Raw genomic sequence first — 20,326 nt, 5'->3', positions numbered from 1 at the left:
CCTTCCCCCTCATATCACTGCCTAGGCCTGCTGACACAAACCCCATTCCCGTCCCCACCAGCATGGGGAGAGCCCTCCCTGCACTGTTACCTGCTGGGATGGGAAGGCAGCACTCATGTCAGAAATGGGACTACACAGCTCTCTCTGCTGCTGCCGCCTCGGTGGGGAAGGAGAGGGAGGAAAACAGGGTGGCAGGAGTGGAGTTGCTGGGTCATGTGATCAGGGCTGAGTGCAAGTCCTTCCCTTTCAAGAGCATTCGCAGAGGCTCAGATTTGGGTGGGCCTGGATCCTAACTGGGTGGGCTGTAACCCACCCATGGCTAGGCCCTTGTCATGAGCAAGTGCAAAAAGCAGGGGCAGAGGGTATTTGCCGCTAGCCCTACCTAATTGGTGCCCCTGCCCTATAGCCCAAGTGGTTAAGGTACTCATTTGAGAGGTGGGAGAACAGGCTTCAAGACCATGCTCCTCAGTGGGCATTTGAAGCCAGGTCTTCCACTGCCTGAGTGAGTGCTCTAACAATGGATTTATTGGATACAAAGTGGGAAGGTTCCTCCTCAGTTTTTAGTAACCTGGCTCATGTGCCTAACTGCAGGAAAGGGTTCACAGCCGTTAAACCCAAGCTGAGATTGGCACCGCCCTGTGGCCTCAAGTTAGTCCTTTAAGTACCTTTGAGCAGTGCTGTTTAGGTCATGTCCTACTGGTTATCTTTGGTGGGTCCCTTCTTCAGCTTGCTGGCTTCCATGAATCCCGTTTTAGGTGTCGCGCTCTCACCCCTGCATTGCATAAGGAATCTGAACAGCTGTCTCAGGGCTCTGAATTCTATTAGGCGGCAAGGTGATTAAATCTCCCTTGTGGATCTAGCCCTTGTAGATTCTACTCCAATCACCCCTTTTCTTCATTAAATAGATTGAGTTCCTTGAGCTCCATACCTAAAAAGTATGTGTCATAACCATACAGCTAAGGGTAGCTTAGAATTCCTCCTTACCTGTAAGGGGTTAAGAAGCTCAAATAACCTGGTTAGTACCTGACCAAAAGGACCAATGGGGAAAGAAGATACTTTCAAATCTGGTGGGGGGGGGGCAAGGGGGGAGGCTTTGTTTGTGCTCTTTGTTCTCTTGGGAAGCAGAGACGAACCAGGTCAGACAACTCCTTCTCCTATAAACCATCCTAAAGTGAGTCTCAATATTGCAAAAAGAGTAAGTAAATAAGGCAGGATGCGTTAGATTACCTTTTGTTTTCAACTTGTGAATTTTTCCTGTGCTAACAGAGAGGTTTATCCCTGTTTTTTGTAACTTTAAAGTTTTGCCTAGAGGGGAATCCTCTGTGTTTTGAATCTGATTACCCTGTAAAGTTACCTTCCATCCTGATTTTACAGAGGTGCTTCTTTTACTTTTTTTCTCTTTATACTAAAGTTCTGTTTTTTAAGAATCTGGTTTACCTATTTGGTTGGTATGTTATTCTCAAGCCTTCACAGGAAGGGGGTGTAGGGCTTGGGGGGATATTTTGGGGGAATAGGAATTCCAAGTGGTCCTTTCCCTGATTCTTTATCTAAATCATTGGGTGTTGGCAGCGAATACCATCCAAGGACAAAGGATTTGTGCCTTGGGGAAGTTTTTAACCTAAGCTGGTAGAAATAAGCTTAGGGGGCTTTCACATCTGTACCCTAGAGTTCAGAGTGGGGAGGGAACCCTGACAGTATGTTTTCCAATTCTTTAATCATGCTCGTGGCTCTTCTCTGAACCGTCTCGTTATCAATGTACTTCTTGAATTGTGGATACCACAACCAGATACCAGTATTCCAGCACTGGTCATATCAGTGCCAAATACAGAGGTAATATAGCCTTCCTACTCGATAGTCATCTGTTTATGCATCCAAGGATCGCATTAGCCCTTTTGGCCTCAGTGTCGCACATTCAGCTGATTACATTCAGCTGATTATCTACCATGACACCCAAGTCGTTTTCAGAGTCACTGTTTCTCAGGATGGAATCCCCCATCCTGTAAGCAAGGCCTACTTTCTTTGTTCCTAATTGCGTAACTCTACATTTGAACATATTAAACTGCATATTGTTTGCTTGCTCCCAGTTCACCAAGTGATCCAGATCGCTTTGTATCAGTGACCTGTCCTCTTCATTATTTGCCATTCCTCGAATCTCTCTCATCTGCAAACTTAATCAGTACTGATTTTGTTTTCTTTCAACTCATTGATAAAAAGGGCAAGAACCAATCCCTATGAGACCCCACTAGAAACACACCCTCTTGATGATGATTCCTAATTTACATTTTGAGACTGGGTGGGTGAGGTAATATCTTTTATTGGATGAACTTCTGTTGATGAGAGAAACAAACTTTGAAGCCACACAGAGTTGCTCTTCAGGTCTGGGAAAGGTACTCCAAGTACACCAACCTTGTCTCTCTAATATCCTGGGACCAACACCGCTACGACAATGCTGCATGCATTTTGAGACCTGTCAGTTAGCCAACTTTTAATCAATATGTGTGCCATGTTAATTTTTGTTGTTATTTTAGTTTTTAAAACTAATACCTCACTGAAGTCTGAATATATAATGTAAACCCTATTAACTTTTAACCAAATGTGTAACCTCATAAAAAAAATCAAGTTAGAATCCTAGAATATCAGGGTTGGAAGGAACCTCAGGAGGTCATCTAGTCCAACCCCCTGCTCAAAGCAGAACCAATCCCCAACTAAATCATCCCAGCCAGGGTTTTGTCAAGCCTGACCTTAAAAACCTCTAAGGAAGGAGATTCCACCACGTCCCTAGGTAACCCATTCCAGTGCTTCACCACCTTCCTAGTATCCAACCTAAACCTCCCCCACTGCAACTTGAGACCATTACTCCTTGTTCTGTTATCTGCTACCACTGAGAACAGTCTAGATCCATGCTCTTTGGAACCCCCTTTCAGGTAGTTGAAAACAGCTATCAAATCCCCCCTCATTCTTCTCTTCTGCAGACTAAATAATCCCAGATCCCTCAGCCTCTCCTCAGAAGTCATATGCTTCAGCCTCCTAATCATTTTTGTTGCCCTCCGCTGGACTCTTTCCAATTTTTCCACATCCTTCTTGTAGTGTGGGGCCCAAAATTGGACACAGTACTCCAGATGAGGCCTCACCAATGCCAAATAGAGGGGTATAATCACGTCCCTCGATCTGCTGGCAATGCTCCTACTTATACAGCCCAAAATGCCATTAGCCTTCTTGGCAACAAAGGCACGCTGTTGACTCATATCCAGCTTCTGGTGCACTGTAACCCCTAGGTCCTTTTCTGCAGAACTGCTGCCAAGCCACTCGGTCCCTAGTCTGTAGCGGTGCGTGGGATTCTTCCATCCTAAGTGCAGGACTCTGCACTTGTCCTTGTTGAACCTCATCAGATTTATTTTGGCCCCATCCTCTAATTTGTCTAGGTCCCTCTGTATAGTATCCCTACTCTCCAGCGTATCTACCACTCCTCCCAGTTTAGTGTCATCCGCAAACTAGCTGAGGGTGCAATCCACACCATCCTCCAAATCATTTATGAAGATATTGAACAAAACCAGCCCCAGGACCGACCCTTGGGGCACTCCGCTTGATACCAGCTGCCAACTAGACATGGAGCCATTGATCACTACCCACTGAGCCTGACGATGTAGCCAGCTTTCTATCCACCTTATAGTCCATTCATCCAGCCCATACTTCTTTAACTTGCTGGCAAGAATATTATGGGAGACCGTATCAAAAGCTTTGCTCAAGTCAAGGAATAACACATCCACTGCTTTCCCCTTATCCACAGAGCCAGTTATCTCATCATAGAAGGCAATTTGGTTAGTCAGGCATGACTTGCCCTTGGTGAATCCATGCTGACTGTTCGTGATCACTTTCCTCTCCTCTAAGTGCTTCAGAATTGATTCCTTGAGGACCTGCTCCATGATTTTTCCAGGGACTGAGGTGAGGCTGACTGGCCTGTAGTTCCCAGGATCCTCCTCCTTCCCTTTTTTAAAGATGGGCACTACATTAGCCTTTTTCCAGTCATCTGGGACCTCACCTGATCGCCATGAGTTTTCAAAGATAATGGCCAATGGCGCTGCAATCACATCCCTAGGATGTAGCGCATCTGGCCTCATGGACTTGTGCTTGTCCAGCTTTTCTAAATAGTCCTGAACCACTTTTTTCTCCACAGAGGGGTGGTCACCTCCTCCCCATGCTGTGCTGCCCAGTGCAGCAGTCTGGGAGCTGACCTTGTTCGTGAAGACAGTGGCAAAAAAAGCATTGAGTACATTAGCTTTTTCCACATCCTCTGTCACTAGGTTGCCTCCCCCATTCAGTAAGGGGCCCACACTTTCCTTGTCCACCTTCTTGTTGCTAACATACCTGTAGAAACCCTTCTTGTTACTCTTAACATCTCTTGCTAGCTGCAACTCCAAGTGTGATTTGGCCTTCCTGATTTCACTCTTGCATGCCTGAGCAATATTTTTATACTCCTCCCTGGTTGTTTGTCCAATCTTCCACTTCTTGTAAGCTTCTTTTTTGTGTTTAAGATCAGCAAGGATTTCACTGTTAAGCCAATCTGGTCGCCTGCCATATTTACTATTCTTTTTACACATTGGATGGTTTGTTCCTGCAACCTCAATAAGGATTCTTTAAAATACAGCCAGCTCTTCTGGAATCCTTTCCCCCTCACGTTATTCTCCCAGGGGATCTTGCCCAATTATCATTCACATTAGTCTGACACAATCTATTTTCCATAAATCCTTGTTAATTGACTTTAATTGTATTATTCTCCTTTAATTCTTTATTGATCAAGTCCTTTATCAGCTGTTCCATTATCTTGTCCAGGATCAATGTCATACTGACACATCTATAATTACCTGGGTCTTCCCATTTACCCTTTTAAAATATTGGCACAAATTAGCTTTTTTCCAGTCTTCTGGAACTCCCCTAGTTTTCAAAGAGTTATTGAAAATCAACATTAATGGTCCAATGAGCTGCTCAGCCAGCTCTTTTAAAACTCTGGGATGCAAATTATACAGACCTACTGATTTAAAAATGTCTAACTTTAGTAGCTGCTGTTTAACAGCCTCCTGAATTACTATTGGAATGGAAAGTGTTTCTTCATCATCATCAGATATGACTACATCATATGTTGTTTTGTTTTTGTTTTTTTTCCAAATACAGAACAGAAATATTTAGTGAATATTTTCTGCATTATTATTGATAATTCTACCATCACTATCTGGTAACGAACCAGTACCATTGTTAGAGTTCTTTTTGTTTCTCATCCACTTAAAAAGCTCCTTCTTATTGTGCTCAATTTTGATGGCTGTAGATTTCTCCTTGTGTCCTTTTAATTTTCTTATCAATTTCCTGCAATTCCTAACTTCTGATTTATAATCCTTACTGTCAACTTCTCCTTTGTTCCATTTGTTATATACATGTACGCACACACACACCCCTTCACTTCCCCATATATGGGTGTGTGGGTGTGTGTGTGTGTGTGTGTGTGTACACACACACACACACACACACACACACACACACACGCCTTCACTTCCCCTTTAAACCGGGTTGTATTTTTAACCAGCATGCCCTTCTTTCTCAATTGTGGAATTTTGGCTTTTTGGACATCTAGGAAAACATTCTCAAATTCCCAATTATCATTCACATTTTTCTGTTTAAATTATTTTACCCAACTAAAAGGCACGTAATTATTTTCAGCTTTAAGAAACTGGCCATTTTATCCTGCAGTCCCCTGCCTCATTCACAGCATACTTTCTAAATTCTGCAACAAATGAAGCAGGGGACCTACAGACGCAATAGCCTCCTTCATTACTCAGCCCTGATTCATCCCTAGAAAGGTTCATCCTGTGCAGTGAATGAGGCCAGGATCTTGTGGAAAAAATACTATGAGATCATGTAAATAAAGACCCGATCGCAATTAGGCTGGTCAGAATTTTGATTTTTTTTTAAAATAATTTCAACAAATAATATTGATGTTTATTTTTAAGCATTTTTTTAAAAAGTCTATTTAAATTTTCAGTTGCAGGAAATTATGGGGGAGGTCAGACAATAATTTAGTGACAGCAGATGTTGAGGTTCAAAAAGTTAAAGCTTTATAACCATTAAAACACAAATTGTCAACATCATATGTGAAAATATTCAAAGTAAATATTCCTAAAGTTCTCAAGTAGCATTTTTCTTTCTCTGCCTGTCTGTAAATGTCAGTTATCATCTGTTTGTGGTGTGTAGGGTGAAATCGACATGTATGGACATTTACTGATAAAAAACTAATCCTTCCAAGACTAATCATAATGCATATGTCCGAGGAAGCTGAATTGAAGCTCCTCAGTCAAAAGATGGTTACCTATCTGTATAGTAGCTGTTCTTTGAGAGGTGGGTATTTGACTCAGGTATGTGCGTGCCCAGTGCACCAAAGCTCAAGAATTTTGCCTAGCATTACCTGTAGGGGCAGTATTCATGCTGTCTGGCCCCTTAGCCGCTCCTTTGGCTATTTAACAGTGGTGGTGTCCTGACCCCTTTTCAGTTCCTTGTTCCCAAACATCAAGAGTTGAGATTCCAATGCAGAAGGGATGGTTGCTGGGTTGTGTAATATACATGTGCACCCACCTCTTGAAAAACAACAGTTACCATGTAGGTACTTAACCATCTTTTCTTCTTAAATGGTTACAGATGTGTATTCCACTCAGGCGCCTCACAAGTAATATCAGAAGAAGGTGGAGCTAAGAGTCTACTTAAAGAACAACTGCAGCATTGCCTTCCCAAAATTTGTGTCTTATCTGGAACCTTTAAGCTGCTGGAGCAAATCACAGGAGCTGAGATTGGCCTTTTTGACCTTGGATCCAATGAGCACCCAGAACCAATGGGTTTAGACTCAAGGACATCCTTAAGGAGAAACGCCTGCAATCTGTTTGGCCTCTCCTTGCAAGCTCTGGACATGAAATTCCAGCAGATGGAACACTCACAAGGAGAGTGGCCCTCTCACAAGCTGGAGGCATCTAACATGGTTGTCTGACTCCAGGAAGACAGCTGGGCACACAGCATATCTCTTGAATCCCAGCTTCTCCTTCATTTCCATGATAACCTGCAACTACCCTATCCTAACTGTAAGTAGAATGAAGACAACCACAGTTCTGAATGGACCGGAGCGGTTCCCAGGTGTCTGGCAGTGGGTGGATGGAACTGAGGTGGGAGGGGGAGTATGTCCCTCACCCTCAGAACATTTAGAGATGCTGAGGGGAAGGGTAGGAGGGGATGCACAAATGATCTAATGGACACTGCCCAGAGAAGATTCTAGAGTTATGCTATTGCACTGCAGTGTGGGGGCCTAAGGTAATGGGTGAGCCACTCAAAGAACCACCTGTCATCAACAGGGCTCAGCCCTGTAGACCCATAGCAGAACTCTCTATCATTTAACCTAATCCAGTGATTCTCAAACTATGGGGCAGGCCTCCCAAGAGAGGCATGGGAGTGTGTCAAGGGAGTGTAAGCTGGCAGTCTTGGGTGGCTGGGGGCTCATGCAGAAGAGCTATGCACACCCAGGTGGTGGGGAGAAAGGAGACAGCCGGAGACCCGCCACCCGGGTTTGGGTTCCTCTTCCCCTCCTCTGCCCTCCCCTCAACAGGAGGCAGCCTGGGCTCAGGCTTTCCTTCAGAGCTGAGCACCAGCCAGCAGCCGCTGCTCTATGCTCTGCCTTCACAGCTGGGTAGTGGTATATGTACTTGTTTGGGGGTGGGGGGCATAAACAACTTACAGACACATAGAAGGGGAACCCAATCAAATAAGTTTAAGAACCCTGACCTAACTGATTAGCAATAGTAGGTTGTTATCCACTACGTAGACTAGTCACTAGAGGGGGAAGTGGCATACTGTTTGTCAGTGGGTTTTACAGATATTTGCTGACAGTAGAGGAACGTAGACTCAGACCTGCTGGATATAATTCCAGAGCCTGTCGGCAGTGTTTATAGACCTTTCTGGCTTTGTGGCCCCAGCCTGTTTCTTGCGTCCCTCTAGTCAGATCCTTGCCATCCAGCCTCTCTGTATATGAAAACCTTAACACAAAAATACCTAGGACTGATTTGCTCAATGTAAAGTGCAATGACGACTGATTCTTACTAACTATAATCACTGATTTGATGACATGGGGTTGTGTGTGGGGGGCTGGGAGTGACAGGGAACGTGACACACATCCCACTTTGTACAAGTGGGGAAAAGGGCTGGATAGGGAGGTACCACCTCTTTTACTCACTTTCATGCCTATATTTGAGCTTCCATAATTCTGGCCTGCTAGAGCAGAGGCCTTCAGCCTCAGGATTAAAAATGGGATTGACATTTGGGTGAGTCTTTTCTCATCACAGATGACCTGCATTAAACCACTGCAAACCATCCTACAAACTCACTAGTAAGAGTTCTTTAAATATAATTAATTGAGAGTATTTAATTTCCATTATGTTCCCATGAAGTTGGCAGGCCTGGGCGTGGAATGCTGTTCCAGAGGTCTAAAGTGATGCAGAATATCAAGCAGGCTGAAGTTGAACTGTATAATACTCTCCATAAAAAAGTATCAGCACAACACTATTTTGAAAGAATACCATTTAGGGAGAATTTAGGGTTTTAAAAAATGTACAGATATATAGCAAATTTGCAGAGCTGTGTGGGATTGCTCTATCTGCTGTGCTTAATTTTCAGAATCTAGTGTTGTCTTTTTTTTAAAAGTCTTGCTCTTCCAGCTGTAAAGCACATCAACTATGTCCAATAATATATTCTCTTCTGTGACAGTGTGCCTTTACCCAGCTTGCTCTTTGAAAGTGAGCCTACCTAGCCATGATTAACGCAGCAACGCTACAAAATGTGCTTTCAGCTTTTATGCAGCACGTTGATCAAGGTTATTAATTTGTTCTCAGGCTGTATTGCCTCCCCTGAACCCCATTATAAGGTCATGTGCAACGTTCCAAGTAGGTGTCAGAAAGGGGCGCATGTGAGCTTTGCTCAAACTCTACTTTGTACAACTGAATGCGTTCAATTCTCTAGAAGCCGTTTTTGCAGCTGAGGTCCACCACACACACAACAGCGTTGACTCTTTGGAAGGAATATATTTGGACTACAAGAGTTACTGCTAGTTAACTACTTTTTCTCCATCACATTGCCTTCACAGCATCCCACTGTAGGATTTGCAATTACTTACTACCCAAATGGACAGCCTGCTATGTGAATGGGGAGAATACATCTGAACCCTGGCATATCTAGTGAACTGCTGCCCTCTAACATCCTTCTCCAAGGGAACAACCTTGATTCATTCCATGGAATGGGAAGCTACAGAGTGGATGCTAAATCTGGATGTCAACCTTTAATGTTGCTTTTCAAATTGCTATATGATGATGACCCCACTGTAGGAGACTAACTAGCAGTAAATTCCATAAGGATGTAGACTGAGGAGCCCTGCTCTGCCAATCCAACATCTCGATGAAGCATTGAGAAAATAGTCATTTGTAAAGGTATAAACAACTCTGTGTAACAGTCACAAATTTCATATTTGAGATACTCTATTGAAACTACCCACCTGGTTAAATGAACTCTAAAAATTCACATATAGGAATGTGTACTGGTTTATTACATTACTGGCTGCACAGTCTTTGTTTCTTTGAGCTGAGATGACCTGATCCCTAGATTTTTCTCCAAACAAACTGTTTGTGACCTTCGGCTTTTTAAATAGCATGCGTCTATGGGCTTGTTTATACGTGAAAGTTGTTCTGGATTAAGTTAGGCTGTGAATTTAAAGTGCAATCGCTGTTCCTGGATAATGCCATGTGTAGTCAATCTACATGTAGCAACTAATAAGCTTTCAACAGTCAAGACATGTAACCTCACCACCCGAGGATTGGGCTTTGGAGGAAACACAGGCCATGGTAGATTGAAAGTACCGAATTTTAATGTGAATTTGGAGGTGAAGTTTAAGCACCACTTTTATCGTTGTGGAAGACCGTATAATGTAGGTAGAGCCATCACATCCAGGAAGTTGCAGACTTCAGCTAAGGCCCTCAAGAATGAGACGCACTATGAGAGGTGGAGCAAAGGCTCTTTCCATGTGTTTAGGCAGCACTACCAACCAACCACATGTATGTTACTTGTCTAGAAAACATCTTAAGGTGTCAATTGTGACATGGCCCCAAAACTTGAGACAACTTAGGATGCAAATCTTCTCAGGATGGGTCTATTTACAAATAGTTCCAGATAAGATTGGCAATTCAAATCTTAAATGAGGCAGGTTTGTTTTGTTTTGTTTTTCTTTGACTTTAACAAACAAAAATAAAGAAATTCTCTGTAAAAGAAATTTTAAATAAGAAATCCACAAATGTAAGGTTGAAAGCTTGCCCCTTCCTACTTAAAATATAAATTTGAGACCAAATATGAAATGCTTTTCTTGTAGCCTGACATACGATAAGTTACAGAATGTATATAGGATGAAATCCTGGCCCTGGTGAAGTCAATGGCAAAACAAAATGTCTTTGTGCTTGATTTACTGTATAGATCTCACTAGGAGTTATGCTCAGCTGGAGTTCAGGAGTGTCTCTCTGCTGAGACCAGTGCCTTTAAAATTTGACCATAGGTAATTTATGCTGTGATTATGGCACAGGCACCAGCCTGGTGACCTCCTACAATGGACTGCATAAGCAAAAATGCATTTCCTTTTTTACAGTAGCAAGATTGTATATTAGTGTCAAAGTGTATTTTGCAAGCAAAATTAAAGAGAGGAAAGGAAACATTAAGAAACTGGTTGTTGTAAATAATAACTTTAGTATAATTTGATATGATTATTACAGTAGCAACAAGTACTAAAATCCAGCCAGTCATGGAATATTAACAGAACTGGAAGGACAGAATATCCTCCAACTTCTATAAGAATCTCTCATACAGCTGTGAAGTGTACCACTATGAACATTATTAAAATTTATTAACAAAAGCTCTGTACATATCTTTTCATACTCTTGGAATTTTACATCTAAGCAAAATAACAGCACATTTTAATTTTATCATTTGTACAAATTGTTACAGAATATTAACCAGTGGGTTAAATAAGTAAAATAAACCACACTGATTTACTTTTGTAAAGTATCCACAAAAGTGATTTGTGACAATTTTTTAAAATCCCCCTGAACATATAAAAATAAATTATTTGATTAAATCTACCAATTAGAAATATTACAAATCAAAATAATGTTTTCTTATGAATTTCTCACAATACAAAACAGATTCACAAAAACCTTATTTACAGAAATGAGGTAAGAACTGTGCAATGTCTAACCAAGAGACATATTGCAGAATTAACATGTTCTTCCAATTAAGTACACAGTGGAGGTCTAATTACAGCTGGGTCATTTTCCACTAATAATTTACACTTCTAAATACAGATTAGTGGTCATTATCCCAATTTTTATCTACACTCCATAGGGTCATGCCAAGAAATCATCTATCCTAAGTGAAAATGTTCGAACAATAAGCTCAACCGTTTCAACCACTGGTATATTTCATTGGGAAATGTTTAAATATCTACTCGCTTTTTTTGGTAATTTATTAGTGAAAAGTGACCCAGGTAACAATTTGCCTGAGCTATCTACAGTGGCTTAAACACTTCTAATAAAGGCAGAACAATGGGGAAGGCTGCTGGTGCAATGTTGAATATTTCTGCTGCTTACAAGGACTTGTCTAGTGCATGCTCAGCTGTCTGCAGCCATTTCAACACAATGGAGGTAGCAACAGGCACTTAGTTTAGGCCAAACACTACCAGTACTTTCCAAAGTGGCCTTCTCATCTGGTAAAAAAAAAAAAAAAAATTCCATTTAAACTGATCTGGTTTGTCCAGCAACCTTAGAACTCACAAAACCCAAATTAATGTTAATAACCTTTGGACTCTACCCTGAAATTCTTATTCTGGCAAAATTCACTCTATAGTCAGTAGAAATTTGATGGAGTGACAAGTTCAGAATTGGATTCCTTATATCATGAGTCAGATTTCAAAATGTTTTAAAAAGCCAAAAACACCTAACAGGAAATCCACACTGCCAATTACAAACTGGGTCTGAAAGCATTTGCAATTGCAGCAGAGATAAGGTTGGTTTGTTTGCTAAGACTCCTGTTCTGAAATCAAGTAATGTGTGACTGGAATAAGTATTTTCAGTTTACTAGTCCTCCAGCTGTATAATAAGAACTACTACTTGAGCATCAAGTAGAATATTTTCCAGGGTTGAATGTGTAATTGTACTTAGTATTGTCATACTGACAAAATAATTATGGTTTGCAGAATTTGATTTCTTGCAGTGTCTGTTAAATCTGAAGAAGTAGTTCCATTTCAGTGCAACAAGAAAGTAGATCAGAGCCTTAGAAAAATGTCCTTATGAAGATTAATCCTTTGCTGTGCAGTTAGGTCCTTGTTGCATTTCTTCATATCTGCAGAAAGGAAGATCCGCAGTTCGCAGCTAGATGAAGTGCTATAATAGCAGGATATGCAGTTCTCAAATATTATTCAAATGTCAACTTTTTTCAGGTGCAACCGATCCAGTTTTATCATTAAGCCTCTGTGGTAAAAAAAAAAACACACTTGTACAACCAGACAGTATTTTAGATTTGCTAAATTCTACAACTTCTACATTTAAATGAAAAGGCATGACTGGAATACAGTCTGGACACAAAAGTGAATAAGATTAGATAGTTATGCTAAAGAATCAAATGTAGAAGTTTTGTCATGATTTTAGCAAAATGTTTGGATTTTAAATAAAAGTATTCACACAACATGGAAACAAAACTTTGGAAAGAAGAAAGTAATTACAGCAAAGGTATTTTAGACCTCCAAAATTACCATCAGGAAACAGATCCAAACTACTGATCTCTCCTTGGGGCCATCTAACCCTGCTTTGTATTTCCTGCTGCTTTTGATCTGCCAGGCTTCATGGAGAGAGGGGGAAGGGGATTTTCACGATGTCAAAACAATTCCATCTAAGGACCCAAAAACCTCTCACCACAGAAATACCCCTTCCCAATCACTGTTTCTGGAGCCACACAACATACACTTTCTACCCCCTACCAACCCTTCCCTGGTGCCAGAAGTTCTCTCTCTAACACACACACACACACACACTCTCTCTCTCTCTCTCTGTGCCCATTCTTTTCATGTCTTCTGTCCCCTCTTTCATAGTGACCATCAGGATTTATATTGTATCTGCAGGTACTGACAACGGCTATTCTATATCTGGGAAAATCCCAGATTTCTGGATGTGTCACATCCATACTGTATTTATTTGTGATTAGGACAATAAATTAATCTAAAAGGTAAGTCAGGCCTCAATTAAAACAATTATTTAAAAGGCTATGGGGAAATGAATAGATCTTAAGTATATTAAAATTATTTAATTTCCTAAATGAAAGTTCCATAACAGTAAACAAAATCTATAAAATGGCAGCAGGTATACTTGTTCCACTCAGTGTCTAGGAGCGCATGTACATGGGAGCTCCTAGAGCAGCACACAAGGAGGCTCATATCATCATGCTAATGCAGGAGACAAGAAAGTGACAGTGGCTAGACACAAAGCTCTGGCAAGGCAATATGTCAGCTGACATAAGTACTTACTTTTTACTCATTTAAGACATTACATGGAAATACCAAGTGAAACACTGACAATTGTGATTGGTGATTTGACTGTGTCTGTTTCATAATGAAAAAAGTAAGATGATAAAGCTTTGAATATGTCAATTAAACAAAGACAGATGAAAGATGTTCACTAGAGAGTTCCCTGCATGTATCTCATAAGCATCTATTACTGACCACTCTTAGAGAGAGGATACTGGGCTAGGTGGACCACTGGGTCTTATCCAGCATAGCAATTACTGTAGCAAGTGGGTTAGAGTCTAAGGAAGCCTAAATACATTTAAGTCTTGTATGGACAGAAGGTATAGGTTACACCAACTTAAACATCTGGTTTCCCTTAAGACTTGCCTCTGAATTTGGCACAATGTTCCTTTAATTATATCACTGAAAATGCCATTATAGGTGAAAATAGACTTACTGTCACTTTTTGAGTTGCATTATCCCCATGAATTGTAAGAAATGGGTTGGTAGTAGTTGTATGAAGGGATGATGCTTGAGTGCCTGAAAGCAGGTTATTTATGGGTATCTGTGCTACTCCTGGGATCTGCAATTGCTGCACTTCAGGCTGGTGGTGTTGGTGTTGATGGTGCTGTTGCTGCACTAGCTGATACAGAAGGGCCTGATGTTGTTCCTTAGGTAATACAAGGAAAGAACACTCTAATCAACAATCATTCAACGAATTGTCACTCCTTTCTAGGTCCTTTCTTACCCTAGTGTTTTTTGCAATGTAACCACAATTTACCACACTCCAGTTAACATGGGTTGCAATGATGAAGCTCCACAGGAACGTGGAGGATGGAAGAGAGAGCCTCTTCAAGCTTTCTTAATGTCAGCAGCTCAACAGGAAGTTCAGCTGAGCCAGCTGGCCTGGGGAAAGCCTCTATCACAGGACCCCAGATTTTATATCCTTTTCTTACAAAAAAGGGTCTCAAATATGTTTGGCACAGTATTAAAATCATGCTACTTTCAATACAAACTAAAATTTTTCCAAGCAGGTGCTGAGTGGCATATATATCCTTCAACGCAAACCAATATTTACAGTGAATATATTCTCCATGCTATAAAAAGGTGCAGACAAGTGAACAATAAACTATTTTTGAAAATTAATTTTTTTAAACAGACATATGATCAAGGAGTTAATCCACACAGGTCTAATATTTGTATTAACCTGAGGAGTTTGTCTATACTTCAGAAAGCAGTGGTCCTGACTCAGCTTTACACAGAACATAGCTAATTCTATTATAAATATAGGACATACTGATGTGAGTTGTTGAGTACTCAGTAACTGCTGAAATTGCTGGTGCTGTTGATGGAGCAGAAGTTGTCTCTGTTGGTCAGGAAGTAATCCTAGTCCCGAGGCACTGCAAAGCAATGACCAAGCTCTTAGTTTCTGCAATGTGACACTGCAGTTTATTTGACTAATGGATGTCTGGGGCATCATTTTTACTTCAGCCTTTCAGCAAAATTTCAAACCGAAACCATGTATAGACTTTTTGATAAGTAACACTCACTTGCTATATAGCATTTTGATTAAATGTTGCTAGATATCCCACTGAATACCAATAGCAAATGAGTAGTTATTTCTTGCATAAGTTGGACAGCAAAGTAAACATACACACAGTTATAATATGCACATAGCTCACCCACATTCTGTTAACATATGCCTGGATACTCCAATCTCACCCACAAACACAAATTTAATAACCATCTTTATGCTGATGATTTACAGGTCTGTCTGTCTACTACAGACCTGTCCAAACTGAAATCTCAGCCTGTCTCTCTAACATCTCCTTGTGAATGTCTAGCCATCAGCTCAAGCCCAACATGGCTAAAACAGAACTCTCAATCCTTCCTCCTTAACTCCCCCCAATACCTTCTTTCTCAAGAACTATGGACAACACCACCACCCTACCTGTCACCAGGCCAATAACCTGGGTTTTATTTTTAGCTTGGACATCTCTCTAGACCCTCACATCCAGAGTATGTCTAAATATTGCAGATTCTTTTTATATAATGTCTCTAAGACATGGCCTTTCCTATCCATCCACACAGCTAAAACACTTGTCCAGACTCTCATGATCTCACATCTCAATTACTACAACATACTTTTCTGCGGCTTTGATAAATGTAATGTTGACCACATACCCATTCAGAACTGTGCGCCAAAGATTATTTTCCTAGCCTCTCATTTTGAGCATGTTACCCCTCTCTTTAAATCTGTTACTGGCTTCTCTTTCTCTCTCACATCAAATGTAAGCTGCTAGGCTTCACTCTGAAGGCCTTTCACAAACCTATCCCCACGCTACCTATCATCTTTCATTTGCTATTGACATGTTGACTCCTACCTCCGAATAGCCCTTGATGTCAGCCTCCATTGCCCACTTGCTAAATTTTCAAACAAGAATCTCTGTGTTTTCTCCCATGCTGTCCCTCATGAGGAAGCACGCCCCATAAACATCTGCAAAACTACCTCATTATCGTCCCTCAAATCCTTGCTTAAAACTCTTGTTTGCTGTGGTGCTGACAAAAAACTTCATGATGGCTAGCTGCTGTGACCATTGCCTAAAAAGTTGACAAATACGGTCTCATTGTTTCCTTGTGTTCTTCTATGAATCTGTCTATAGACATCAAATGTCTCTTGTTTTCCCCTATGATTGTAAGCTCTTTGGGACAGGGACAGTCTTTTTGTTCTGTGTTTGTACAATGCCCAGCACAACAGGACACCATAACTAAGGCTCCTAGGTGCTATGGTAATACAAATAGACAACGATGAATTAGCAAGGCTTTAAAACTTTGCCTGACACCAACTAGCCAGGGTTGAAAAACACCTGTGCTATCACCACTCCTCCCAAACTAACTCTCTTAGAATTCAAAGGAACAAAACTCTTCATGTACTTTTTATTCTATATTGTATTTCATGTTAATCAACTATTTATTAAATTATTTTAAATGTAACAACGTATTTGTATCGAGCTTTTAGTATTCACTCCACTTTTTACACATTTTCCTATAATTACAATGTGTCCTTTTCTGCATTGTTTTTATTGCCTGTTGGTCTTTTTATTCTTTCTCCATCCCATTCTTTCTTTCCCCATATATCATGTGCTCTACATCTTCCCACATATTTAGGGTCTCACTTCTCCCTAATTATTTTTTCTGTCTCTTTATCCCCTTGTCCTACCTACCCTACTCTGATCTAGTCACCTGTGATACATAAGGGTTGGGAGAAAACAAGCACACCCCCCCCCCCCCCCCAATAGCTGGAGAACTAAATTTCCAGAGGAACACCCAAATGAAGAAGACAAGCTTACCTCCCAAAGCTGCCAGGAAAGGGAAGTTTCCTGGGATTCCTAACTGGGTGTGCTTTCCCTGGTTGGAATGGGGATTTACTTTTTTGTAGGCCTCTGACTAACATATCTGATTAGTTTGAAACTCCCTGTCCCACAAGCTCCTCTGCCTGGAGAAAAAGAGGATTGTTCCCTTTCATTCCAACAATCATTTAACCCTCCTGTGTGTTGTATGGGTTGAGGTGGGGCTCCTTCTATTAATCTATTTCTCCCCCGGCCTCTGATTTTGAATGCTTTTCCCCCAGTGAAATACTTCAACATATACTTCTGCTGCAGCTCATAGCTTTCCCAAGCAGCACAGTAATGAGAAGTGTGTGTGGATCTGTGGAAGCAACATGCATGCAGAGGTCTTCAATTATACTACCTATCTCCCACATGAAGTTGTCTTCTCAGATCCATGACTTTTGTAATTAACCAGCAGTAGCAATTCACCCTAAATATCGGGAGATGCTCTCCAGTCGACTACCTTAATCTTTTCAGGGAGCTGGAGTAATGGAGTTGACTGGAGAGCGCTCTGACATCTATTTTCCAGATCTTCACTAGACCCACTAAATCAACACCCGGTGCATTGATTGCAGAAGTGTCAATCTCCCCAGTAGTGAAGACAAGCCCTAATTAAGCACTCCCACTGGGTCAGCTGTATCAGTGGAAGAACAAAAGCGAGAGACTTTTCCAAAGGTGTTTAGTATAGAAAAGACACAGGGCAACGAGCGTAGGTGTAGCTGAACCACTGTTGAACATGGTTTAACTGCAAAAGTGGACAGGACCAAACAGTGCTCAGCATATTTTCAAAAACAGTGTTTCTGAAGGCTCAACCACGTGGAAAGTACTTTCATACATGTGAAATATAATATATCTTTCTATCTGCACCCAAAGGTGTGCCAGAATCCTTCGAAAACGTAAGAGACAATACCATCCCTTACAAAATAAGTTAAGGCAAGCAAACATGGGAGAAACAAGACAGCAGTAATAGGGTGAGAATACACCAGTGTCATTAATTAGATTATACAGTTAATCAGTGAGGGTTAGTGCTTGCTCTGATGTAATAAGGAGGGTGGATTTGGTTTTTTGCAATGTATGACTACATGGATGTCCTAGTTGGTTAGTTACATGGCAGAAGTGGATCCTAGGGAGGAACTCGAAAGAGAAGGAGGGGAACATTACAGATAAGCAACAAGTACATGAAAGAAAACAGATATATGTGGGACAAGGGCATGAATGGGGCATTGAAGTTGGCATTGCTGGGGGAGCAGAACAGAAAAGGGTAATAAGAAAGGAGAAAAGGTAAGGTAACTGGGGTTATAGACCACCTGGAAGGGGCAGACATGAAGTTGAAACTTAAAATAGTGAAGAAGGGAGACTCTTCCAAGTGTGTCTAAGACGGGAGGGTATGTAGGTAGATTGACAGGCAAGAAATAGGATTCTGACAGCATCAATTGAATGGACTAAAGTGGGTGATGTGTGTATCAAAGAGGCTGTAGAGTGGCAGGTTACCATAATTAAAGTATGATATGAGGAAGGCATGCACAAGAGTTTTTGCAGGATCTGGACAGACAGAAATAAATGGTCAGATTTTGGCAATTTGGGGAGGAAAAGATGGCACTATTTGGAACCCACTTTTATACATGGAAGAGGAAAATTATGATATGGTAAAAATCCCTAAATTTAGGTTGCTTAACACGTTCCATTATAAAGTGAGAGCTTTGATAGTCAACAGCAAGGATGCCCTTGAGCAACAGAAGTGCCTTTTCTTTGTACTATGAAATTCCATTCAGCTCTTTCCAAGATATAAACTTATTAAAATAGCCATTTCCCTTCTCTCATTTCATTGCTGAGAACATTTTTGGTACATGCCAACATAACACACAAACATTCGAAAGTGCTAGGCTGTCACCCCTGCAGCAGCTGCTGCCAGTAACAACACTGTACTGGGAACATTTGGCAACTACCAGGATAGCTGTGGAGGCATGGGAGATGGGAGAGAAGAGATCTGGAGTTGGTCTCCCCTCCCCCAGAAATGGCCCCAGTGGCCAATGCTCCCTTCTGGAACAACCACATGAAGCTGGGATGCTCCCTGACCCCTTGGAACAGCCCCAGCCAAGACCCTGCAGCCCATTTCCTCTGTTCCCACACTCCGGGGGAAGCCCACATGGGGATGGAGCTTTCCCAACTCCCAAGTGGGGTGGGTGGGCAGGAAGAAAGAGAACAGGACCAGGCTGGCCTCTCCCCTCACCTACCTCCCAATCCAAACAGGTTATCTTCCCTCTGGGATAACAGCCATCTCCTGTTGCCAACTAATATAGTTAGCCCCATAGTTCCAGTGATAGCAGTCTGTGCTGCAATTCTGAAGGTTTAGGATTCAAAGCCTGCTTATGATACATTTTGATGGGAGAGAGGGGTTGTTACAGATGCTCATAACTGAATCTTTTATCTTTTAAAAAAAACCTAGGAAATGACATACAAAAAGACTACATTAAAAGAACATTATTTAGGTTGCGAAGTCAAGCACTCAAAAGTTAAGAAAAGGCAGATATATGATTACCTGTGTAACCATAATGCTGCCCAACTTGTGCAAGGGGGAAGAATTAAGGTAGGACCGGAACTTTTTAATCTACCATCTTCTAACTTTGGAGTGCTTGACTTTGCAACATAAATACTCTTTTTATGTAGTTTTTTGTATGTATAATAGCATATTGCATGTGGGATAAATGCAACACCATAACTTAAAGTCATTTTCAATGCTACTTCACTGCCACTGGAAAAACAGTTTACTCTAGCTAAGACTACTGTATATACTCGATCATAAGCCGGTTTGTTTATATGACGACCCCGCCAGGATGGATAAGTAAAAATGGAAAATTTTTATGACCCATTCATAAGCCGACCCTATAATTCAGGGGTCGGAAAACTTTGGCTCCTGGGCCATCAGGATAAGCCGCTGGTGGGCCGAGATGGTTTGTTTACCTTGAGCGTCCGCAGGCATGGAGGTAAACCTAAGTAAAGGAAGTGTCCCAGCGTGCCAGCTGCTTACCCTTACGGGCCGGGACAGCAACTGGTGGGGAAATTTTTTGGGGGGGAGAAGCTGAAGGTCAGGGGAGTAACCCCTGTGACCACCCCCACATGACCCCAGCCCTAGCCCGGGACCCCCACACTCTCCCCATCCCATCCCTTCCCACCTTATCTGGGGAGGGCCAGGGAGGATGTCTCTGGACTGGCCATAGCTGCTTCGGCAGGCTGGGCAGCGTGGTCACAGCCTGCTCTGGGGCGTGGGGCCAGGCAGCACAGCTGTAGCCTGCCAGCCCTGGAGCTTCAGCTGCTTCAGAGGCGGGGG

At 41.7% G+C, this 20,326-nt stretch overlaps 1 protein-coding gene across 14 annotated transcripts in view; it reads right to left on the bottom strand.

Annotated features, from left to right (window-relative positions):
* Positions 1-10,780: 10,780 nt before the first annotated feature.
* The window catches only part of MLLT10 (MLLT10 histone lysine methyltransferase DOT1L cofactor), a 227,485-nt gene continuing 217,939 nt past the window's right edge, over positions 10,781-20,326 (bottom strand). For 7 of the 14 annotated variants that reach the window (XM_043541310.1, XM_043541311.1, XM_027820953.3 and 4 more), the window contains 3 exons: positions 14,907-15,009; positions 14,067-14,279; positions 10,781-12,581 (listed from right to left, as the gene is read on the bottom strand). In XM_043541310.1, coding sequence (XP_043397245.1) covers positions 12,537-12,581; positions 14,067-14,279; positions 14,907-15,009 — 361 coding nt within the window. In that variant the 3' untranslated portion in view covers positions 10,781-12,536. Of the gene's footprint in view, positions 13,706-14,066; positions 14,280-14,906; positions 15,010-20,326 lie in introns of all 14 variants that reach the window. The other 7 variants (XM_043541312.1, XM_043541314.1, XM_043541315.1 and 4 more) reach the window with 3 other exon arrangements.

This window comes from Chelonia mydas, chromosome 2 (genome assembly GCF_015237465.2).
Source record: "Chelonia mydas isolate rCheMyd1 chromosome 2, rCheMyd1.pri.v2, whole genome shotgun sequence".
Lineage (NCBI taxonomy): Eukaryota > Metazoa > Chordata > Testudines > Cheloniidae > Chelonia > Chelonia mydas.
Note: the sequence above shows the minus strand (reverse complement) of the source record. Positions and strands in the feature narration are given on the sequence as shown.